Raw genomic sequence first — 25487 nt, 5'->3', positions numbered from 1 at the left:
AATCCTAGAGATAAATATACATGAAGTTTGGAACTGACCAGGGAACATACCAAAAATTTGCTCAAAAAACCAAAGCCCACAGCAACCTGCCCTGGGTCAGCACTCTGCAACTCAATTATCCACCCTCCCCCACAGGATGCCTCCACCACTCCAAGGCTCTGCCAGTCCTTATCACCATCACAACCTGGGATCTCACAGTGAACCTGTTAGTCAGGAGTGAGTTCCTCACCTTGCACAGGTGCATAAGCCACCATTCCATGGTTACACAGTAGGGAATGCACACCAGTGCACTGAGGTACTGAACTGCAAAAGGCAGCTGTCTAACAGTCAAATATTTTTGGAGGTATTTGTTCTTAAAAAACAACAAAAACCCGATTTGCAAAGGCAAGGAAGGACAGCCAGTACCTTGTAACATTTCTGTCTTTGAAAACCCCGCCTCAGTTCCTGTAACACCACACAAAGGTGGTTTTCACTAGAAGGAACCACACCTGCTCCCACAGCACTGCCCAGCCTCTGCAAGGCTTTGTGAAAGCAGTGCTAAATATAGTTCCTTTAAGGGAAGATTTGTAAATCAGTATAAAACATAATCCGCTTTGCATATAACTCTCCAGGGCGTATAAAACAATCACTGTTTGCCCACAGAGGCTGTTGCAGACTGGTTAATTGAAGAATCCCTAAGCCTCCCCCCAAAACCTCCAGAATTAACTCCCAGGGAAATGTGAAGACCCCCAAAGCTGAGAGGCTTTGATCACACTGACCCTGCTGGAACAGCAGTTCCTGGTGCTCATGCAGGGAGACACCTTCCTCCCATTTCAGATTTGGCTTTTATGTGTATTTTTCCCAGACATGTCCTACAGAAATCCCCCACTTCCACTTTGTATGGAAAACCAACACAAAGATCTCCCCAAGTCACTGCCTGGGCTTTAGAAGGGTAAAAAACACAAACAAAACACAAACAAAACCCACAGGGTGCCGGAGTATTGAGGAAAGAAGGACGGACACTACTGTTCAATGACACCCTCTTTATTCAAAAATAGATATCTATGAGACATTTCAGAATATACTGCTGTCAAATGGCAGCCTATATGTCTAAATTAATTCCTAAGTCAATTAATATACAGATTTAAGCTTTTGTTAAAAAAGACACACTGTGGGGAAATCTGTTTAACTTTCAGAAAATGTCACCCAGTTCACCAGATGCCCTTTGCCCAAAAAGTAAAACAAATAAAATTAAAAACCACAAGACTTCATTTAAATTAAGCAAAATAAAACACACGCAGATATTCAGAAAAAAAAAATCATCAAAACATTTCAATTAAAAAATAAAAAACCAGACAGACAACTCTCTCACAGATCTGCCCAAAACACAAACATGAGATGCCAACACATTTGTCTACATCAGTTTTTTCCTATAATGGATACACATTCAATCAACGCTCAAAATTACTTGGTTTAACAGCCTCGGGTAACGCTGTGAGGTGAATCAGGATGGAAAAGAGTCTTTTAGTTTGGGTTCTTGAAGTTTGGTGTTGGGGTTTTTTTTTTTGTTTGTTTCTCATTTTTGGCAAAAGCAGAGAGAATGTACAGTGCTTAATCTAAAGTCTGGACCATAAAAGGTTGCACAGTCAAAGTGACTCAGGGAACGCACAGTTCTGCCACTGGAAAAATTCCTGTAAACTAAGGAGAAAAAAACATCTGTTGGCTGGGCAGGGAGGGTGCAAGGAGCGTTAAAAAAGGACAAAAGGAAATGTCAGTAGGAAAAGGACGTGAGCTTCTGAACAACTGAATGATCAAAAGATGCTGTGGTGGTGTTTGCTGTAACTGAATGCTGACCGGGCTATTGAGCAGCCTGCAAAATAAATTAATGCGGAGCAGAACGAGCTTTGCATTTCTGCATTTTCTTCTCCTGGCTTTGACACCAGCTCAAGAACACAGGGAGGCACAGAGAGAGCATCTCAGCTCACTTTAGCCTCTGTCATACAAAACCTGTGTTACCAGATCAAGTGTCTCCAGAAACAGAACCTGTTTTATAGTGAGAGGGGCTAAATTTAAACAGAAATGTATCCAGATTGGAATGGTTCAGTGATCAGAGTCCAGCTTGTCACACCTAACACACAAACTGAAATGTAACTACACCCCTGGCAGCTAAAACACTAGCCAGCAACATAATGGAATTAAGAGCTTTTTAAATTTACCTTTTTTGTTTTTTACACTTTTCCTGATTATAAAAATCAACTCACAATCTGTGACACAAAATTAAGTACATCCTTCTAATATCTACATGCATGGACAGGGTACATGTGCATACAGGATATATGCATATATATGGGTCTATTTTCTATATAAATAAATATTTATACCACATTTAACTTCTGTGCATCAGACAACTTCACTAAAGCTATGGAGAGAGTTTATAGCATTGTATTTTCAGTGTAATCATCCTGAGAGCAGACCTAACAGTGCCTGTCACAGGGACACCAGCAGCTGCCACACACCATTCCAGCCTCTCAGGTCATTAAATCAAAGCTTCCAACACCATCTAATTTCATATAATGAAGAGGAAAAATGTGGTATAAATCTAAGGTAGCTAGAACAAAATTTACTTCCACTCCCACTTAGGTAACATCCAGTTCTGCTTTGCTCAGCACAGTGTAACTTATGAGTCTACCTCTAATTCACAAAGAAAAGCTGCTTATTTTTATTGCCTGTGACTTCAATTTACATCCATGCCAAATGGGAACTATCTTCACATCAGGCCACAGCATTATGAGGAACTGCAGGTTTAGGAGGAATCTTTCCCTGTACCATTGCTGAGCAGGTGCCTTCCCCTGGCACAGGAGCAGCTTGCACACACATCCCTACGAGGCCCACGAGCCATCCCACTGCTCCCAGAGATGGGGCTCATAAACCAAACTAAAACAGATGAGACTTATTCAAAAATAATACAATATTCCTACAGAGGGAAGATGCTCCATGGTCAGCCTTCCCCTGGAAGCTTCCCAGGTATGCGTGTACATGATTCGTGATCTTTGTGGGGTAACAAGTGCTAAGAGCAAACAGCAACTAAAGAGTACAGGAAAGGATGAGAGAAGTTTGCCTAAACAGACCACCCCCACTCCCTTTAGAGCTCACAACTCATTCCTCTTCCTCCCCTCTTGTGAGCCAGTGTACACAGAGAGGGTGAGTACGAGCAGCCAAGAGGTTCAAAGCAGGGTCTGCAAGTTCCTTCCTACTGCAGATCTTGGAAGACTGGACTTCCAGCCAACACCAGAATCTTCTTACTTCTGCTGGTAGTAATGAAAACTGGGGCACACGTTTTGGATTAGTCTGTTGAAAACAGGTCCCCAGCAGATGGCAGAGGTGCCAGACCTCCTGTGACATTGGGCAGCAGCGACAGGTCTGGAAGGCTCTGGATGTGAGATTTCAGCTCCTTTCGCACTTGGGTTACCCGAGCAAGCTTCTGTTTATATTCCTGAGGGAAAGAGACAAGAGAACAAAGATAAAGCACAGGTTAATTAACTGGGCTGTTAGTTAAGCCAGGAGTATCTTCCAGGTGAGGACTCACAGAAGGTGGCCAGGCCCTGGTGCCCTGAGCAACTGCTGGCATGACTGCAGACCTGCCATCTGCACCAAATTCACAGCCTGCCCACAGGTTCTGGCATCCCTAAACTAATAACCCTGCCCTGCCTTACTAGTTTTACATGTAAAATGTCCCCAAACCAGCACACACTGGGGCCTGATAAATCATTTGAGAGAGTTGCTTTATCCTTGTGTTCTTCCCCAAATACTGACTCCCAGCTCCTGCCAGAATGCTCCTCTGACACCTCTCCACTGCCAGAAGCCACAGGCTGAGGCACACCACAGATATTACTATGCTGCCAAAATGCTCATTGCTTTCAAACTTGATCAGTTTTGAACACTTAATTAATCCAATTTCCCCTTTCAAGCCATTAAATCAAACCCAAGTTTTGGTTGTCAAACAGGGCCTTCTTTATGAGCTCACATTACAATCCCAGCAGCTGTGCCATGAGACTGGCATGGCAGGGACACCATGGAAAGGTGTAGGACCACTGAATGTAAAGCAGGGAAAAGCACATCCACACTGGATACAAACACTAAAATCTTTAGGATTTTACTACAGAAGGGAAAAAAGAGCAAGTTAAGAATCTCCAAAAAGGAAACTTGCAAGTGTTTTTTCCACAAATCAGGTCTGGATTTAGTAGTAAAAGTGCAGTAAGAAATCCCTGTCCATGTGCAGAAATTCCCCCAGGTCTCAGACACCAGTGACTTGTGTTCATAATGAGGAGAGAGAGAGGAGTTTGGATTCTGAAAATAGAAGTAAGAAAGAACTGTACTTTTGTCAGTTCTGGTGAGAGAACTTAAGAGCAGCCCAGCACACATCCAAGCTATCCAATACCGAAGATTTTAATTAAAGATTGTTTATGCAATTTTCAAAGTTTTGTAGTTCTATACATTCAACATAACAGTCACAGAAGACAGTAATTGAAGGAATAAAACTCCAGTAGCACATAATATTTTTTTTAATGTGCCAGTCTTTACTCAACTACATGTGGCCTACTTTTCATGGCACCTCCAGAATGCAGGAAACAATGAGCTTAAACAAAAAAAAAAAAAAAAAAAACATACACAGAACAGACTGCCACACAGCCAGCTAGAATATCAATTTACTTCTAATTTCTTAATTACTTGGCAAAGAGAACAGAAGTTTATATCTCTGAAGATCAAATGAAACTAGGCACATGTTTAATCAAAATATCTTTCTGAAGAGTTTACAACTTTAATCCAGACTTTCTAACCTTCTCAGTGATGGAAATTCTCTTCACCTTCTCCAAACATCAAAGCACAGCAGTTCCTGTGGGGTTACAAGCAAGGAGTTTACACTCTCTGTGTTTCATTATTTTGAATTAGAACAGTGAGAGCAGCCATCAGTCGCAACTCCCGATCCCCCTGCAATGGCTGTGTAAGTCTATCCCATAAACTTCCTGCCAGCACCAGGCAGGGATGTCCTTTAACAGCCTTTTTCGAACTTAAATCCTTTATGAGGGTCAGTGAGTTAATATACCAAACACTTCTGTTAACATACACAGGATATACAGTGAAATAATCAAGTCCAAACAAAGTCCTCCCAGATCCATGAACTGCAGGGTGCTGTTCTCATGTCTAGAGAACAATGACAAAACAAATCAACAACAAAAAAACCTCTCGAGATGCACACATTAATTTTGCGAGGATTTGTCTTGTTTTAATGAAAGACAGAGAATCAGGACTAAAAAAGAATACACCCACATCCCTACTCACTAATCCCTCTTTCGGGAATTCTTAAAAAGAGAAACAAGTTGAGGGTCGTGAGATGAAGACAGAACAAAAACAAACCCAGATTCTTTAGCATTAATAGAGAGCAGCAGCAGATAAAGAGGGATGCCATGGAGGCACAGCATTGAGACACTTGGGATTCATCTCCAAAAAAAACACGAGAGCCAGTCCTGGGGAAAGGGACAGAGTGCCCAGAGTGCTCAGTTCCCCAGTGCTGGAGGCAGGAGACAGCAACACACCAGCTCCTGCACACACAGCAGAGACAGCAGGAACATCTACTGAGCTCTTTGTACTCCAAGTGCTGGCAGAGAAAAGGTGGAAGAGGCTAGACTTGGAGATCCACAGAAGACCGTATTAAAAATATTTAAAAAACCATAATTCAGGCCATTGTCATGGAGTGATGGATATCAAGACAGGAAAGAACGAGCAGCACTTTCTCCTCAGGAATGCCAAACTGTCAAGAGTGAGTATCAGCAGGTGTTTCTCTTTTCTGTAGTAATTCCCAGTAAAGATAGGAACAAAAAAAAGAGAAGGGTAAGGCAGCTGGCCAAGTCCTCCAGGTCTGATAAATGGGCAGTGAAGATGAAAAGAAGTTGCAAATTCCAGGCACAAGCCAAGAAAATACCTCAAATACAGCTTGAAGTGCCAAGATCCAACAAAACAATTACGGGTTTATGGATCCAATTATGGATCCACATAAAACAATTATGTAAAACCAGGTACAACCTCCATAGAAAGACTAATGTCCTGCCATTTTCAAGACAAAACTGATGGGATTACCAGGATCCACCACTTCTCACGGACAGTCAGGACTGGAATGTGATGGCTTTCGAGCTGAAGATGATTTGTATGACCATTAGAGTTTTATTAGATGCAAACAACATTCCTTCCTCAATAGAGCTACTTAGGGGAGGGAGAATCTTGCCAATGCCTTCCCTGACAGACCACTGACAAATGAAGAACCACCAAGATGTGTCCAAACCACACTGCTGTTGGCAAACATACAGACTTCGCAGCAATTCTTCTGCATATTAACAGCACCAACTTGCTTCCAGATTCACAGTTAACAGCTTCAAGTGTCTAAGAAAATATTGCTCTTAGCATGTCCTTATTTTCAGGGTACTCTACATTGAGGGCTACATGGAACACTGAGTTATCAGAAATACTCTCCCAATTTGGAGAGAGAATTTTGTATGCATATGATGACCAAAACCAAACATCAAGTCACCCTGAGAACCGTATTCAATTCTAAGTAATTCCACCTTACTAATAAGTAAATGCAAGCACTATCTAGTCAACACCCAAGGCCTAAATCCTAAAAAGCAAACTGAAAAAAAATAAGAGAAAAAAATTCTCATGAGGAAAAGGCATCAATAGCCCCCAAACCATAAAAAACTGGCTCAGAAAAACATCACTAAATTCAGGAATGGAAACAAAGAGTAATCCAGAAACCAAGATTTCCTAGAATAGATGAATACTCACCGGACAGATTGGATACACATCACAGAGCATGGCAGAAAACTGTCTGCTCCATGTTTAAATTCTCTCCATCCCTCTGTGCCTGAGGTGCTATGCTGACTCCTGGCAGAGCTGCCAAGCAGTAGAAAGACCATGAGCCAGAGCTGGGACAGGGAATGCTGGCTGCTCTCCTCAAGAATACACAGCAGCAGAGACACAGCACCCCCTTCCAGCTTGAGGGCTTTGTTTTTTCCACAAGTTCTAGCCATATTCTGCAACACAGGGCTCTGGAAGCAGGTTTTATGGGAAACCATGTTTTTCATGCAGCCCATGACATGCCTGGAAGCTGCACCTTGCAGATTTTTCCACAAGGTCTTTCCATTCCATGAAACTGAACAACACAAAGTCCAGTTAAAAGAAGCTGCTATTTTCCAAGGCCTTTGTTTGTACTCTGTGTCGAGCTAATTGTCTCACTACTCTGTAGGCTTATATTAAGATTAATAGTATTTGGATGCTATTTCCTTTTTTTAGACAAAATAATGAGATCTCTGCTGTAAGCAGGAGTTTCAGGATGATAGAGGAAAAAACTGGCACTGTGCCACACGGATGCTTTTGCTAATCAACATTTCCTTTCAGTGCGTGGCGTTCTACATCCTCAGTGGCCAAGAGAATTAGATACTCAGCCCTTGAAACAAATGCAAAATCAGAATTAACCACTGCTGAATGAAGCTGACAAAGTGTTTCATTCCAAAGCAGCCATGCTTGAACATTATAGAACTGACTGTAATCAACATGACAGGAAATTCATCCTGAGCACTGCTGTGTGGCCTGGTTCACCTTGTCGTGTTCCACAGCACAGATTTCAGCTTATTTTGGCTCAGAGTGTGCACTGGACACGTCCTCTCCTGTGCAGGGTCAAGCAGGAACATGCTGTAAGTCATCACAGCAATTGCATCTACTGAGAAAACATCTAGCTAAGCATTAATGAGAATTTAGAAAGTGAATAGGAAGAGCAGCCGGTCAGGCGCAGTTTTGATGTGATGCAGCTTGAGCCAGCTGTAGGAAGGCAGAAGACCACAAGCCAGGGGAAAAATGCATCAGAGGCTCAGCAGAAATTTGGAGAGTATGTAGTGAAGTAAGAAGTCTGACAGGCATGTGATTTTCTGTTCAGGTAAAACCTCTCTTTAAAAACATCAAATACGCCACAGTACTGCAGCAGGTTGATTAGATATTCCTTAGCCTCTGCTCCTTGCCAGTGAACCTATGTAGAGTACTTTTAAAACATAGTCACTAGAAAAAGAACAGAAAGGAAAACTCCCGCCATTCCACAAGCTCATTGCATCAGAACCCTCCTCAAAAGCAAAGTAAAACCAAATGCCAGGGTGAAGCCAGGCTTCCTCATTCTGCAGCAGCACTAAACCAGCAAATCTGAGGTTCTATCTGAAAGATGCAGTCCAGGAATCAGAGCTTGAATGATGTATTTCCTTACAGAGTCTTCAGTTCATTTTCAGGCCTTAAATTTGTTCAGTCTTGCCCTTTTAAATTTGACAGGGCCTTTTTCTTCTGCAGCATCATTCATCACACTTCAGCAGAGATGGTGTTTCTGCTAGTGGCAGAATTAAACGCTCTCAAACCACAACTCGTTTTCTTGCTCTCCTCTTTGTTTAGGACAACAGAAGAGGCAGCAGTAAAAGCCTCCACAGAGCATTTCTCCAGCTGCTTCTCAAATTCTGCAGTGTTCAAAAGCTCTCAGAAAAAGCCCAGGCTGCTGCCACTGTATGACAGACACAAATCATCATTCCATGTGCCAAATACCCTTCTAGGAATAACCATTGAGGGGGGTGCATTTCATGCTCACCACAAAAATCAACATCCATGGCACAAGCCAACAGCTACATATTCACCTCTCCAAGCATCTTAATACTTTTCTAGCTAAGCAAGGGAGTGGTCATACATTCATTCACTTCAATAAAATGCATAGTCACGTTGTATATTAATACTGTACTATTTTTATTTGCTTTTATTGTTTAGAGTAGTGCTGCAAATAGAATAATACTAATTATAAATATCTACAAGCACCTACAAAGTGAAGAAACTGTATTTTTTTATTGTGCAAAGGAACACAGCTGTTGCCTTGAGCCATACACAGCCCAACAGACCCACATTCCCTGCAGTTGTCAGCTCACATCCCAACAGAGCAGCCTGTGCTCTTGTCTCACACTCAGAGGCACCAGTGGCTCACAGCTGGGCAGGACTGGTGCACAGCCTGGCATTTCTTGCCCAGTTTGGTCCTACAGACCCAGATCTGACACTGTCTGGGTGCTCTAAGCTCAGGATCCCTGTCATGGTCGCAGAGCCGACCCCACTCTGCTGCTGCTTCCCAAAGCTGCTCCTGCTACTTCACACGTATCAAATACTGACAACTTTGTTTCCTGGCAGGAACCCTAAAACTTAATCTCCTATTCCACTGTCTAAACCACTGAAATGAATACACCACACAACCCAAGAATTCCTGTCTGAGGGAAGCAGCAGCCACAAAGCTGTGCCAACAGTGACACACTACAGAGACCCAGGCAGTGGAAGCAGCACAGCAATAAATTGCCTATTAACCCACTGAACTAAATTGTATTTCAAGAAAATGTGTAGTGCTGGGCAGCCCAGAAAACCTCAAGTGAGAATGCACTTCATCCCTCAGAGATGCATTATCAAAGAGGGTTTGCAAATTTGTGTGGGCACAGCATTAACACCTTATTAAAGGTGCCTTGAAGCCATGAATATTAAAACCCACAAACATCTAAAAACCCCCAGAGCTCTCAGCAGGACTCTAAGTGACAATTTTTCAGCTGCAGCCAAGAGTCAGAATATTTCAACTAAACTGGATCTTAAATACAGTATGTTCTTCAGATTTATAGCTGCAGAGATGTAAACACACACTTATTTGAGTACATACACCACTCCATACACACTGCCTATGCTACATGGGATGTTCTCCCCCCTACATTTCCATTTTATACAAACTATTTCCCTGCATTTTTTCTCCTTGCCTGCCGTGCATTCCAGAAGAGAGCTCTGTCTTCAAAAGACAATTCTCCTTGAAGTTCTGCAGGCTCAGGTGCTGGAGGACAAAAAACCTCCCCAGCTGATTGTGCTCAGTAATTGTAATGGGGCAGCAATGGCCAAAAATAACACAAATCAGGAAACTTCCACTGGAAATTCAATACTACTGTGAGATACAAGGACACATCTCATTCTTATAGAAACAACAGCTGCTGGTTCTACGCCTGTCTGAAAGTGGATTTTATCTCCTGTCATCTGCTATTGTGAATGTCTGGGCCACCTCTGATCTATTCCAGCCATGGAAGATCAAATAGCAGCTGCAGTATCAAGCCCACAATTGCTGAGCAAGATGAAGCACCTTTTTAAAAGAAATTCAGAGTTCAACTGTTGAATGACAGTATCCCACATACCTTTCAGAAGTTAACATGAGGAATACTTACCTTTGAAAAGAAATGCCTTGTTATAGGCTCTTTAGTATCAGTTTGGGGCCAGCTGATTTTACTGACTGACAGAATTAAAGAAAATCTACCTTCTTAAGTGCTCTTACACTACAGTCAAAATACCATAATACCACTCCAAGGATGAAGGAATCCTAATTATTACACTTCAGTTTTTTCCACTGCTACCCTAAAACCAGAGTTTGTCCATATGTTATGATCTTCAGGCTCTGTTCCAGCTTCCTCCTTTCAAATCACGAGTGCTTCTTTGCCCTTCACTCTTTCAATCCTTACTCATGCCAGCTGTATCCATGCTGATGTGTAATTCCTTTCCAAAGCCATGTTCCTCAGCAGGGTCCCTCAGTTAAACAGCCTTACTGAAACTGATGACAAGAGCTGTGTCACAGGGGTTTGACATGCAGAGTAGTCTGAGCATCAGCCCACGATATACAAAAACACTGAGTTTATGCATGTTTTGACAATTTGCCATTTCATTAGGGACAGCATTAACTGGATTAGTAAACAACTACAGCTCTTTAGACCACAAAAGTTGCTTTTCAGAAAGACATAGATTAGCTACTTTCACTGCTATCACAGTGAAAGACTTTGTGAGTAAATAAAATACAAAAAACATCCAGGATAAATTCCAAATTAGGTATTTCCATCTCTTAAAATATAGCCTTTTTATTTCTGTCAGAAGCTCCTCTCCCCAACCAACAGCCTTGGCTGGATGAGGATGGTGAAGTAAACAATCCATCTTCTATCCAAACACACCCTCTCATCTAAGTCAGGAAACTCACAGCACAAGAGGAAAAACTCAAAGTACCAAAGATTCTGGAAAAGATACCTCAAGAGAGCAAAGCCTACAATGAGTAGATATGTAAAATTAGATTGTTTTAATTTATTTTCCCGTTTCAGACCATGCCTGAGTAAGTGTTTTGGTTTTTTAATACATTTTTAATTGCTACAAGTTTCAGATCCTTCTAGTAAAATGCTTATTAGCACTACAAAGAAAAATCAGGGCTTATCAATACTGTGAGAACATCAAAGACTCAAACAACACTGATAAGCAGATCTGGCCTGCCTTATCTGTAACCAGCATCTTCCACTGTTTATTAACCCTCTACAAGGGCAGAACAATGGAACGCTGTAATCAGGCAACATCCCTCACTGAGGTTTGAGAGCTGACACGAATATCAATTGTGCCTCGTGTTCACTGTTTGAGTGGCATTTCCTGCAACTGTTTAGACTGCCACAGCACTGAGTCCACCTTGTCTGGCAGAATGACAAAGATGCCAACCTAATTTAATAAGATTCTAATATTTAAATAGTTCATTGTTCATTTTCTAATGTAGTGAAGAGCTCTGTTTACACCTAACAGTGAGCAAGCAGCCTGTCCCATTGCCATCAGCAGGATTACTATCATTAACAAAGCAACTCAGCCAGGAAAACACTTAATTTTCAGGGCTATGTTTCTGCCTCTGCCAGAGTCACAATTTTCAAGTAAGATTCTTTAACAAAAAGACATTTTCCAAACAAAAAACCTCCACAATTGTCACAACATTTCAGCTAATGCATTAGAAATTTTAATTTCATGTTGTCATTACAGATTTCTCAGTTTTACAGTCTCAAACTGACTCAAAATTATGAATTGTTCCGGGCCTTTTAAAACATTATTGTGTGCAGCATTTTGCTACCTATTCACTGCAAACAGCAGCATGTCTATCATTTTTTTTTTAACATGCAAATAGGTGTCTTCCTTTAAGCAAGAAAAAAAACCCAAAACTTGACCCAAGACTTCCACAGAAAATAAATCAGTTGCCAAACAAGATTTGGTTTCATGACATCATCTGTATCCATGTCTTAAAGTGTTTTTTCTGACTCAGTCATAAGACTGATGCTATGCTTGAAGAAATTCAGTCACAAGGCATTGAGAAGCTCCAACATAAACACAGGCAAAGAAAACACTTAGAATGAATTTTATCTGGGAACAATGTTGCCGAGCTGTCAGAGGAGGAGATTTGCCATGAGAGTAAACAGAGGCTGCAATTGCTGCAGCTCCACATCTCCTTCCAGGAGATTCTGTCCTCCACATCCTCTCCCATCCCACCCCGCAGCAGCTGCTCATCACCAGCACGTGGTGCAGAGAAGCCCTTAATGTGCCGCCAAGGGGCAGTTTAGCAGATGGCAGAGTGACATACAACCACAGTCATTAATTAAACTCCTCGCTAGTCCCACACCGTGCTGCAGAAAGAACTTCCATGGAGAAAGCACGTTTTGGATAAACAGCTGTAAACAGCTGGCTTCACAGCCTGGAATGCTGGGCTGAGCAGGGGGAGCTCAGCTCAGCCCCAGGATGTTTTAGGGTCTCCAGCCCTCCCTGTTCAAATGAGCTGCACAGGAAACACAAATCACTGTCTTTCACTACCAACCCCATTTACACTACCACAGAAGCTGTGGGTAAGTGGCTGTTGGAGGATGCAGAGCACAAGATCTGGTTTAAACTGCTTCCCCTGAACAAGAAGGGCTCAGTAGGAAGATGAAGGTCGCCTAACCATGAGGAAAATACAAAAAACCCCAAACAGTATAAAAAATCCCTCAGCACATTATGGCAAAGGGAGGTTAATTTTTTAAAAAAGGGCATGTCCTAACAAAGTAAGGTATGTGTTAGGCAAGCCTATTTTTCTTTAAGAAGTATAGAGCTCTGGGCTTTCCAGGTGCATTGAAACATCTAGACTGAACATCAGAACAGAACTGCACCCTCTAAGATTTGCACACTGCTTTCTTACCCATTTTACTCCAGGTGTAAAAGTCAACTAGAACCTAGATGACACAGAACCAAAAGATAACACCTGGAATCAAATGTAAAGGTAACACCTGGAATCAAATGTAAAGGTAACACCTGGAATCAAATGTAAAGGTAACACCTGGAATCATCTCCCTTGGGAGAAACCCATAGATTAGGAGTCCTGGGTGAGCATTTGGTGAGCCAATTGTTTTGCCAGCCTCAGTTATAGGCACTCACCTCCAGCTTCTTCTCCTTCTCCGTGAGCACATCCTTCTGGTTCTGGGTGTACTCGATGAGCATCCTGGCCAGCTGGCGCCGGTCCTCCAGCTCGGCCGCCAGGCGCCCGTTGTACTCGGCCAGCAGCAGACACGCCTCGTCCACCGTCTTCGACAGCCGCTCCGCAGCCTCTTTGTCTGCGTGCAAAAGCGGCGGGTGATTTAGAGGACAAAGTTTAAAACTTCCCAATTGGTGACAGAAGGGCTGCGATTCATGAGCCGCGGGCACAAATAACATCTTGTTCGTAAATATACTTCTGGCTTGACAGGAAAATAAGGGCTGTTATCACAGGGCTATACAGGAAATGGGACGTATACCCTTGGTGGGCTGTATTTTAGACACTGACATAACTGATTGCATTTAATCCTTGCAGAGGTGTCAGTGAAAGTGCGGATATAAATCTATCAATAGTAAGCCTCTATGAATAGGTTAATTAAAATGCTAGGAAGTACCTTCAGGTAAACAGATCAGCTGGTTTCTACATTTAAACACAGTGTGCACTTGTTAATTCCTCTTATATAGGAGTAATTTCAAAAGTATTGACACAAATCTGAGAATTGCACACAGTCCAGTTGGACACAGTAAGAATATATTATGAATGGCCAAATAGTGATAATTTATAATGAGTTCTAAATTAAAACTACCTCCAGGAACAAGAGTCAAATCAGTTAAACCTCTAAATGCTTCTATTAAAATTACTTTTCAAATGCAATTGCAAAAGTTAATTTAAATAAAGACTGACAGATTAATGGGGTAGCAATTTGCCTTTCCCATAGCAATCAAGAAGTATGTGTGTACTCAGCACCCTGGTGGAACTCAAAAATATATCAATCAAGGACTATGCATGTATTCAGCACAGTCTGATAAAACTTCAAGATATCTCAACAGTTGAGGTGTTCAAAAGCAAACGCATCCACTTGAGAACTCTGGCCCAATTTCCTTTATATTCCTGCAAAATGCTGATGATGCTGCCAAAGTGAAAAAGCTTCAGTCCAAGCCAAAAAATGGAAGCAGCTTTGTAAGCTTAATCTTCAGTGTTACTTCACAGGATTGCTATCTGTTAATTACCCCGGAACTACAAAGCAAGGACACAAAAGCAGGAATTCACTCCACCATACACTGTGATTATTAAAAAAACCCACACTTTAATTTCTAACTTATTCTCTGGACCCATGTTCATTCATCTTCCAGCCTCATACCTGTAATTTTCTCCAGTAATGAAACATCTTGAACTTCCTGAGGCAGGGAAGCGATTTTTTGCCGCACTGTCGCATCTCCTGATGCTGCATTTTCCAGGTCTTGTAGGGCTTTGATCAAATCCTCAGTCTACAAATGAGCCAAGAGTGAAACTTTAACCACATCCACATCCAGGGATGTGGTCACTGCAGAGGAGCTCACCCACCTCTGAAAGGCACCATTTGGGGAATATTTTATTTAAGTAATTTTTATATCTAACAGAAGGAGCATTCATGGAGTTTACACTAATCCCAGTGTTTAGCCCCTCCTGCGTAATTACAGCAGGGCCATCCTTTTCAAGATTCTGCAGTGGGAAACTTCAGTCTAATTTAAAAAATGATCATTTAAGACATAGCTGAGAAGGCCATGACCACACCAGTCTGAGAGAACCACCAGTCCTGTGTGCTGCCTCAAGCTGGGACTGAATCTTCCACCCAAGCATCCCTGACAGTCTCTTTGCCTCCCTGGAGTGTACAAGCCCCTTTTTGTTCTGTTCCAAAGCTGCATTCTGACAGAGCAAAAACACCCAACACGAAATTTCCATCTGGCCAAACAAAACTGTATTAGATTTCCATAATTACAAGGTTTAGGATTCTGTAACTTGTTACTGACTATAAACTCCAATGATGAAAAAAGCTCTTTCTATAATGCAAACTTTGTAATTTGATTTTGCAAAGCCATGGCTGTCCTCACCCAGCTCCTTGCAAGCGCACAGCTTTCTGCAACTGAACTGGGCTTCTCAGTGTGCCCTCAGCTCATTTCTCAGCCAGCTGTATTGCACTGAGAAAAGATGTGTCAGTTTGAATTAATTCGCTCAAAATGTATCCAAACTTTAAAAGGACATGGATGAAGACAGCTCTAGGAGGACCATCCCTGACATGTTGTATTTCCTCCTTGTTCAAAAATATTTAAACAGAGAAACTCCCTGAACAAGAAGAACAAAGTGCTGCTTTTTTGTTTTAAAAATCCTGAAGCAGGGGAGGTTTCTGAAACAGAACGTTAGGCCCATAAACACAAGCAATGATTTTTAAACTACAGTTCAATAGTTTGAAAGTGAATGAAAACACTAACAAATTTAAAATAAATATTTTCTTAATCTAAAAAACAAAGAGGTCCATTACCTAATGTTTACTACTTCCTTGCAAACTGCAAATGATTTCCAACAGTGACAATGTTTATAATCAAGTGAAACCATAAGCTGCAAGGCATCTGGAGGTAAAAACAACAACAAAATTTTCACTTATTTCCTTGACAACTGTTATTTATTTTTATTTTTCAATGTTTACAGTTTACCAGATGGATGGTGTAATTTTTTATCCCCTTCAAACAGATTCTGGGTTAGCATATGTTCATTCTGTAGCCTCAAATGGCCGCAATGATTTTCTATTTCATTCCAAATATTTCCACACCAGTAACATGGAGCCTCTAAAGTCTTCAGTGCTGATTTTCCTACCAGCTCCATACAAACATAAGAAATGTGCTTTTTAGTAACTTATGGAAAGATATGGTCTACAAAAGAAAACTGTGTATTAACTGCTCACAGCTTAAGGTTTTAGAGGTTCCACATTGATTTTTAAAACAATTTAAAATATGGCCTGTTTTTCTAGCAGTCTATTGAGATTCTATTCTGGCAGCACTACTCAGACCTTGGCTTAGACTACCTGGAATTGCTCAGAAGTGACATACTACTGCAGTAGGAAAAAGGAATCTGTTGCATTTCACATGAACTTCTCAATCCCAAATTGCATCTTGCCACTAAATCCATTTCACTTGTTGTCAGCTCCACCTTGTGGCTGTGACACAGGGGAGGTGGCCCCTATGGCTTCCAGAGCTCCTCCCAGGCTCAGCCCATTCCACATACCAGCAGTGGCCCAGCACTGGGGTCTTGGGGTGAGTAGCTCCCAGGGTAATCATCATCTTCTTCCTCTTGTATTTGTTGGAAGGTTCGCTTTAAAGATTTCTTCTCCTCTGCAACTGAAGACATAGAAACAACTCATTTGGATGCTAGATCTGCCCACCTTAACTATCTCTACTTCAAAGAAATACACCAGATGGATGCTCTGATGATTAAGCCCTCTAGGGAATGACCACAGCTGGACTTTAATGTTGGCATCATATTCCAAACACTCAAATGCAAAACAGTAATAAAAGATTGATTTTCCCCCCATGTATCTCTGTACATGCCAGCCTGAGGATACACGAGCAGTGTGGACTTCATATGTGTTTGTGTCTCCTGCAGTGAAAGTAGAAGAGACAAATAAATGTGCTATTTGTCAATAAATGAGAGATTTCAACCCTGCTCTGATGCTCTGGCTAACACTGGAGTGTACAGGTGAGGATTTCCACCAGTAGAGATGGAGCACTGATGTGAAGGTACACAAAGACAGAAGAATTTTGAGTTGCCTTTCTGCACCAACTATACGCTCACTGTGGTCCCACAATAAACACAGTAATTACTGGTTATTCAACCTTCCACTCTTTCATCACAAAACATCAGGACAATTCTGTGAAACTACAACTCCAAGATGTGACAGCAACAACAGCAATGGGGGCAAAGCATGAACTGATTTCCAAGCAGGTAGCCTGCAACACTTCAGAAACATGGATGTAATAAAGCAAGAGAGCATTGGTTAAAATGAACCTCAGCATGGCAAACATTAGCTTGAAAGGGAAGAGAAAGCTTATTTAAATGAGTCAGAAGTCTTAATGAAGCCTTTGATCCAGCCACAGAACCTTCAAAACAAGGTAGATAATTTTTCAAACTTGCCACCAAAGATAATAAGATATGGTGTGATTTGTAAGAAATCTTTGGACAGTCTTAAGAACATTATTCATTGGAGTCAAGTCTTGCCAAGATAATCATGGAGTTCAAGAACAGACTCCATATATATTTCGATTCACAGGAAAATCCAAGATCTCTGAATTTAAAACAAAACCAGACTGTCCTTTTCTAACGAGGAGCCAAACAGAAAGGTCTACCCTTAAAGGCAGAGTTTTGCCTGCCTTGTCAGGTGGGAGATATGAAAAAACTTTATTCCAATGGAGAGAAATCAGAGGAGCTGTTACATCCTGCTCGTTGGGGAAAGAGCTGAACAACCTTCTCAAAGCAGACACAAACACATCTATCAGAGAACAGTATCTCTCAATGGAAGGCAAAACAGGACACAAAATCTACCCTAAACCAAAGCAATTGTTGATGTTTGATAGAACAAAGCTACCTAGGCTAGAAAAAGGACAGCTAATTATTGTATGTATGAGTGCCTGACAATCTGACTGACAAGCCAAGTGAGGCCCCAGATCAACAAGGAAAACAGCTGCTGCCCACTGAGATCTGCAAGAAACACGAGCTGGGTTGAACAGGAGATGTGCAGATGATAAAGTGGCCAAAGAGAGCATTTAAAATTACCCAGCCCAACACAACAGGTCATCAGTATTTATCACTTGTATGTACTTATCATAAAATAATTAACCAACAGAGGATAAACACGAGCCAACCAACAGAAGAATGCACAACCACAGCGATCACACAAGTGAAATTAAATTGAGAGCTGGGATTCAAATTGCTGAAGAGTTATTCCTGCTGTGTTGCCAACTGGTCTACCACAAGACACAGCATTACACTTGCTCACCACTCTGGCACTGAGAAAATCCAGACCTGATCAGATTGTAATACATATCCAAAACAATCAAGATACCCGTGTAGAATACAGACAGCTTCTTCCATGAAAATCAAAAGCCCAACTTGACATGGACATAAAGAAGACAGATAAATCCCAATGAAGTCAGCTCTCCTGCTTTGCTGTGCTCTCCACAGAAACTGAACTACTCCTTAAAAGCCTCTAAAGGGCAAAGCACTCTCCATTTCTCCAAAACAACAGACGACTGCTCTCCTAACAGCTTTGCAGCGACACGCCAGGATGTTGTTACCTTGCTGTTGCAGAGTCCACAGACAGCAGCAAAAGTATTTCTGCACCAACCTGTATGCTACAAACCATCTGGGCTGGCTTGAGGAAGGTTACAATGTCAAAGGCCTTGCTGACAACTCTGAGCTTTTCCTGTCAGCTGGACACTTGAGGGATCTTCTCAGCTCCGGTGCTCACTTTTTGTTCTCAGCTGTTGATGCCTGTTCAGAGGTAAACAGGCTTCTAATGAGCCAGCAGCCCCTCCAACCATTCCAAACCCTTCTCTCTTCAGGGAGAGATTATTTGTGGTTCTTTAAGTTCTCATTACAATATATATTTGTTGGCAGCCTCTCCCAGGGTGAGTACAATTGGAGTTGAGCTGCTCCAAAGCCATACCTAGCCCTGTGTCCAGGTGCTTTTATTTCAGCCACCCTCAGAAGCCTCCCTGCCTGCTCTCCTCTCTATTCTTCTCCATATTTTAATACAAGTCCGATTTTCTGTGCCAGAATTTGCAACATAAACACAATGAAAGCAGTCAGGGAGCAGCTCAGTTCTGGGTTAAGAGTGACACACTCTTACATCACAGCACATTCAAGGACCTTCTTCAACTGCTTGTTACAAAGACAACAAAAAGAAAACACATCAGCTATATCGGTTGTATTGCCTGAAGGGTTTCACATCAAACCTTTAAGACCTAGTTTTTCCAGTCTTTGAGAGAAATGGGTGGTTTTTCTCTTCCCTATTGCTTGTGAAAAGAAACATTCTAATAAAAAAGAGATTAATGAGAAAGCAAATGCAAGCTTAATGAATACATTTAGAGATAAAACAATGTATCAATATTCAAAAGCTCATTTCCATGCATATGCATATCTCCTTAAGGAATCCGAAAGACTAAAATCTGGTAGTCAGCTGCACCACTGAGCAGCCAAACCGGGGAATACAATGCTTAGAAAGGGCTGGTTGTTTTACCCCTCTGTCTCTCTGAAGGGAAATCAGCTCTGCTCCACAGCAGGAACTCGGCATGTGCAGACAACTGAATTGCTGTGCATTACCCAAGGCCTTGCTACTCACAAAACAAGAAACAAACTATACCACTGAAGCACTCACTGATGAGCTTTAAAGACGTTTTTCCTCACTGATACAGGACTCCACTGCATTTTGGCAAGTCTCACAACTCTACACGGTGCTCTCAAGACAAGCAGAGCCATCCTTTTCGGAGAGAAGCACCCACCAGCCCAGGAATTTAAGACACTGCAGTGTGAAAAACAGCAGAGAACTACCTGCACTGACCTGCTGCCATACCTCTGGCTGAAGAAAAGAACAGTTGTGATCACAGCACCAGGTGTTATCAACAGCACCAGGTGCCCTTAAGGAGCTCCAACGTTTTAACAGCACAGCTTGCACCAATCGACAGACACTAACATTGCCAATTTCTCAGCTGGGCCTACCTTGGGAGTCCACAAACCCAGAATGGCTTTGGAGGAGCACTGGACTATGGTTTTCCACCTTTATGACAACTGTTCTACCTGTAAACCAGGACACCTTAACCTCCATCTTGCTTATGTTCACCTGTGTGAAAATGCAATACAGCAACCAAAAAAACCTCACCAGAACTGCAACTCACCAGAAACTCAAACACCAGTTTATCTCAGAAATCCATGAAACTCTCAGGTGAAACTAGCTCTTACCATCAAGAAGCTAATTTACACACACGCCAGTCAAAGCAAGGAAAAAACCCACAGGATAACTCTGCTGAATGTTTCAAATTTCTTTTTGACCACGAATTGACAAGGCAGCAACATGCACACTCATGAAAAGGCCTCAACTTTCCTTCAAATAAAAGATACTACATTAGTATCTCTAATTACCCAGGCAAAAACTAAGTTTCTTGCCAAGTGAAGCTGTGCACACAGCAGTTCTTGAATGGTTTATATTCCTTCACTCTGCTTCCCACAGACAAAGATCTGTTACTCTTAGGAAGTTTGATTTTGTAAAAATGTTTTTAAGTTGAGAAGACAACAGCAGCAGAAGTGGTTGATTCCATCAGCCAAAGGGAAAGGACACTGAGCCACAGCTGGTTGCCAAATGACCAGGAAATAACACATGGTATCAATTATGAATGCCTTTAGATTCAAAGTTAAACACTTGTGAAACACTTACCCAGGTACACTAAATTAAAGTTTCAAATCCTCCGTTAATCAGGTCAGGGTTATCGGGAGTGTAAATTCTGGCCTTTGATAACACACAGGTGCCTCATTCACTGCACCCAGACAAGAGAAACCCCAATATGAACCAGTTCATGCAGACACTGCTCACCTTCACCCCTCAGAGCAGACTCCCTCTGTCTCCATAGAGATGGGACAACCCCTTTGGTCAGGGCAGTTGGCTCACAACATTTGGGGAAAAAATTGCAAAAGTCATCTTTCCAAAGGTATACCTCAAATCAGGGGCAGGTGGAAGGACACTGGTGTAAGCTGTTAAAGCATCCATCTAAATGTTCTGCCCAAATGAGTGTGAAAAAGCAGAAAGCTACAGCCAGAGATGTCTTCACATACAGATCTTACTTATATCCTCATATTAATTCTACATTAAATACCAACTCAACAAGACTTTGTTTTCACCACCTAAGAATGTTGTAAGAGCCTTTTACTAATGACTAAACCAACCCTTTCACACCATCAGAACTGTGAGGAATAGGAAAAAAAACCCAAAAAACCAAAAAGACCAGAGCAGCAGCAATGTCATTCCAGCTCATTTGAAGACACTGACACTTCACAGAATCACGGAATGGCTTAACAGAAGGGACCTTAGAGGCCATCTCATTCCATGAGATCTCATCTCCTGCCATGGGCAGGAACACTTGCCACAAGACCAGCTTGCTCAGGGCCCCATCCAGCTTGGACCTGAACACTTCCAGGAATGCAGCAACCACTTCCTTCAGCTGTAAAACAGACAAATATTCCCTTGAACCAGAGAACTCTTGATTTTTAATACCCTCACCTTCCACAGTTTAGGCATCCCACTGCTCCCCTCTTTCCACTGGAGCACTACCAGTGAAACACCTCCAAGTGCTATAGAAGAGGCAAGATCTGCCAAAGCAGTAAATCAAAGCAGGGTAAACACAAACTTATGCTCAGTTTCTCACAGGTCTCATGCAGAAATAAGGTTATACCTGTGATGTTCTAATAATATTAAACTATGCAAAGTTTTCTCCAAATGACATCAGCTGGTGTAAGAAAAAAAGATTTCAGATAAGCTTTTGGGGCATATATTCCACACTTCAATTATTCAAAACGCCTTGCTGCATCATAATAAAACACAGTAACTATGGAAAACAAAACCATTAATATGATAATGAAAGCACTAACAGTATTGAGTAAGACACACCTAATAACCCAGCCGAGCAGTTTCAGAGATGCAGAGTGGGACACTTGACTCGAGGTGGACACAACAGCTCCTGCATGACTAACTTGCTTTCACCCCAAAAGGCAGCCCTGGAGCACTGTATTTGCACAAGCACCACCAGACATCACGCCCAGTTAAGCTCACTGCCAGCCCCAAGGCACAAGACAGCACACCTGCAAACCAGAACTGAGGGTTTTACTAAAATCAGACTTCTCAACACAGTCCTGAACAATCTCCATGACCAGCTCTGGCAACAACTCAACTAAACATGCCCAGAGCTCAACTCCTCACAGTATTTCCAGTGAAACATGCACCAATTTAAAAACAAAACACACACACAGCAAGCAATACACATTTACCTTTCGTTTGGGGGCTGTTAGAGTCTTCCATAGACAGTTTGAGCTGCTGGATGAACTCGCTGCCATACACACTCCTCTCCTGCCAGATGTTCAGCAATCGTTCCAAGGGCTTCTTGCAGCCCTCATCTGCTTCTCTGTTCAAAGATTAGGAAATCCTTACAGTTCAGCTGATCAACACTCCTGATGTTTTCAGAGAGCATCTTCAAAACTGGCAGCTGCACCCAATATGTGAACATTGGGAGAGAATCTTGCTCATATTGTCTGAGACAAACTGTGCAAAACACACTTGTGGCAAATTTTCCCCTTTATTTGACCTAAAGATTGCCTGGAAGCGCCTCATCATTCCCACCTCAAAGTAAGGGCAGAAAAGTTGTTAAAGAAGAAACTTGCTATCACTCAGAATTTGCAATAGGAGTTTATAAAACACCCTGAAGCTGACAAGTTTACAATTCCGAGTATTAACTTGAAACAGTTGTTTCAGTCAATAACATCCCAATTAAAAGCAGGTTGATTGGATCATTAGGCACTTAAGTGCACTCAGAGTGTGCTCTGACAGTCAGACAGCCCTCCAGAACAGATAAATACCCAGAGCATTAATGTTGTTTAGCTGAGATAACAGGACTTATTATGCCGGTTAGACACAACCTTTAACTAAACAACAGCGCACTTTTGATAAGGCGGTGGCTGCATCACTTCTTCCCTTTTAACTATGAAATTCCTCCTTCCTCCAGCAAGGACATTACTGATCAGGTAACACAAAGAAACTGTGCAAACCAGGAGGCTGGTGAGAATCCAGTGACCCAAAACATCAGCTCTTTTAAAGTCTTTTAACAATGGGGCAGAGCCATTCATTATGTGGCTTTAATAAACACAACCAACTGTTCAATTCCACTGCCCATAAACAGACCTGCCAGATCTTTAGGTAACAATTGAAATAAAGTCCATAGGAGCTGCACATAAAGAACAAACACGTGAAGCTGTGAAGGACTGGTTCACACAAAAGTTAGCCATTTACAATAAAGAATCCCTAACCACAAAGCAGTCAGGATCCAATCTCTGCTACAGAAAGGGTACAAGCAACCCCTAGACTCAAAAAAAACCCAACAAAATCCAACTGAATTAAGCTTTGAATAACAAGAATGCAAACCCCTAGAGAGGAAAGCTGAAATACAGCAACATACCTGGCAACGTGAGAAAATGCATCCACGAGAACAGATTCAAATTCCCTGGTAAATTCAGGACCTTTCCTCTTACTGTTCTGGATGACATCGTTTGCTAAATACAGGAAAGTAAGTTTCCTACTCGATTTTGCTGAGGAAGGGAAAAATAGAAAAGAAAAAAGGGAGAGTTTGCATTTATTTCTCACTTCTTTCACCTGGAATCATTAACAGGGCTTTCAAAGCTGTTTATAGCTTTGCAGTCTAAAAACAAAGTTCAAAACATTTCCATGTTACCAAAGGAAATCAAGGGCTTTCAAGTCAAGTAGTTCCAAATTCCTCACTTCTGCTCTTTTTGAATTAATTAAAAAAAAACCAGCAGTGTAATGCTTTTTGTGCACAGTGACATCTCAACTCTGAAAAATCAATTAATTTTACACACAATTAAAACAAGCTGTTCTAACCCACCAGCAAATTAATAAAACAATTAGTTTCTTTTTCATTAATTAACTTCAGGAAAAATACTTGAATAAAACAGCACAATTCAAAACTGAGTGAAACTGTAGGAGAAAGCTATTGTGGAGATGCAAAATTTTTCCAAGCAAGCCTCCAAACATCAAATTTTTTCAATGTACCTTAATTTTTCCTATTTTGATACCACCAGTTTCTATTTCAATACGGCCAGAACTGGGGAGTTTTGCTGTTTCCCCAGGCAAAACAGCCACGAACACACAGAAGGCAGGAAACAAAGGTGCTCGTTTCCACAACAGGGAAAACACTGATCTTCCAAAAACTCATAAATAAACTACAAACGGCAAAAACTAGCAATCACGTAGAAGATGCCCCAGCTCCTCCAAGGGGCTCTCAGTGCGGTGCCCGCAGGGGAATGGTGACACTGGCTGCTTTCAGAGCTGCACTTGGGGACAGGGGCATCCCCACAGAACCCCAGAATGGTCTGGGCTGGAAGAGACCTTAAAGATCACCTCGTTCCTACTCCCTGCCATCGGCAGGAACGCCTTCCACTAGGCACTGGCAGTCTGCCTTGACTTCAGGATGAAGCCATCTGGGAAATTACCTTTCGTTAATCTGCAAGAAAAACACGCACAAAATGTTTCTGGATGATGGCACCGAAATGATTTTATAGACTTCTACTTTTATGGAGAGTCTTTATAGCGTTTATAGACTTCTACTTTTTTCTTCGCTTATCTCCTCTCACTAATTCTATAATGGGTCAGTTGTATGAATCCAAACCCGAAATTTAAACGTAGAACCAGACAGCCAGAGCGCTTCCAAGTTCGCCTGACCACAGCCAGGGGAACATAATTCGTACAGCTCTTGTTTTACACCCAAACCGCCCGCCCAGGGCTGAGCATCCTCTGCCTCTCAACCCACACTTGGCACTGCCTCCATCCTCCGCCTTCCCAAAAGCGCCGGCGGAATACAGCCCTCGCACGTGGTATTCCCCCCAAAGTTTAGCAAGCAACAACAACAGCAGGTAAACAGCGCCCGGGCTCACATAAACTCCCGGAGGCACCAACTTCTCCCGGCGCCGACCCGCGGAGCTCCGCGAGGAGGAACCGGCCGCGCTCGCCGGCAGCTCCGCGGGCGGCCCCGGTACCTCGGGGCAGTGGCTGCGGGAGCGGCCCCCGCCGGACAAACCCCCCGCTCACCTTTGCGGAGCTCCCGGTGCCACACGGCGACGATGGGCCCAGCGTGCTTGCGGTGGTGGATGAGCCACAGCGAGAGCGTCTGCACGCTCTGCTGGGAGTTGCTGAGCTCCGACAGCTTCTTCTCCAGCGCCGACTCCGAGAAGGAGGACATGAGGCCGGGGCTGCTCCGCCCGCGGGGGGGGCGCGGCGCGGCCTCACCGACAACAACCCGCCGGGGCCGCCACCACAAGATGGCCGCCCGCGCCCTGACCCCGCCGCGGGCCGAGGGGCGGCATCGTACGGAGCGCCGGAGGGAGCCGGGCCGCGCGGCGGGCGGCCTCAGCGCATGCGCAACCATCAGGGCGCCTGCGCACTGAGAGCACTCGCGATTTTTCTCACAGAGCCTGCCCAGACCCGCGGGAGCTTTAT

The 25487-nt window shown here is 42.7% G+C and overlaps 1 protein-coding gene across 3 annotated transcripts; it reads right to left on the bottom strand.

Annotated features, from left to right (window-relative positions):
• Positions 1–1007: 1007 nt before the first annotated feature.
• On the bottom strand, positions 1008–25445 carry RPRD1B (regulation of nuclear pre-mRNA domain containing 1B). Of its 3 annotated transcripts, XM_066330702.1 has the most exons (8): positions 25080–25443; positions 23434–23563; positions 22253–22386; positions 16448–16560; positions 14550–14676; positions 13312–13487; positions 4818–4873; positions 3316–3472 (listed from the first exon to the last, which is right to left on the bottom strand). In XM_066330702.1, exons 1-7 carry the CDS (start codon positions 25414–25416, stop codon positions 4841–4843), a joined length of 1050 nt encoding a protein of 349 aa, XP_066186799.1. In that variant the 5' UTR covers positions 25417–25443; the 3' UTR covers positions 3316–3472; positions 4818–4840. The 3 variants fall into 3 exon arrangements, with proteins under 3 accessions (XP_066186798.1, XP_066186800.1, XP_066186799.1); XM_066330701.1 differs by lacking the exon at positions 4818–4873 and having other exon boundaries at positions 1008–3472; positions 25080–25439; XM_066330703.1 differs by lacking the exons at positions 4818–4873; positions 22253–22386; positions 23434–23563 and having other exon boundaries at positions 1008–3472; positions 25080–25445.
• Between the last annotated feature and the right edge of the window lie 42 nt (positions 25446–25487).

The sequence above is a fragment of the Sylvia atricapilla genome, chromosome 16, assembly GCF_009819655.1.
Source record: "Sylvia atricapilla isolate bSylAtr1 chromosome 16, bSylAtr1.pri, whole genome shotgun sequence".
NCBI lineage: Eukaryota > Metazoa > Chordata > Aves > Passeriformes > Sylviidae > Sylvia > Sylvia atricapilla.
This window is presented reverse-complemented; position numbering and strand designations above follow the sequence as displayed.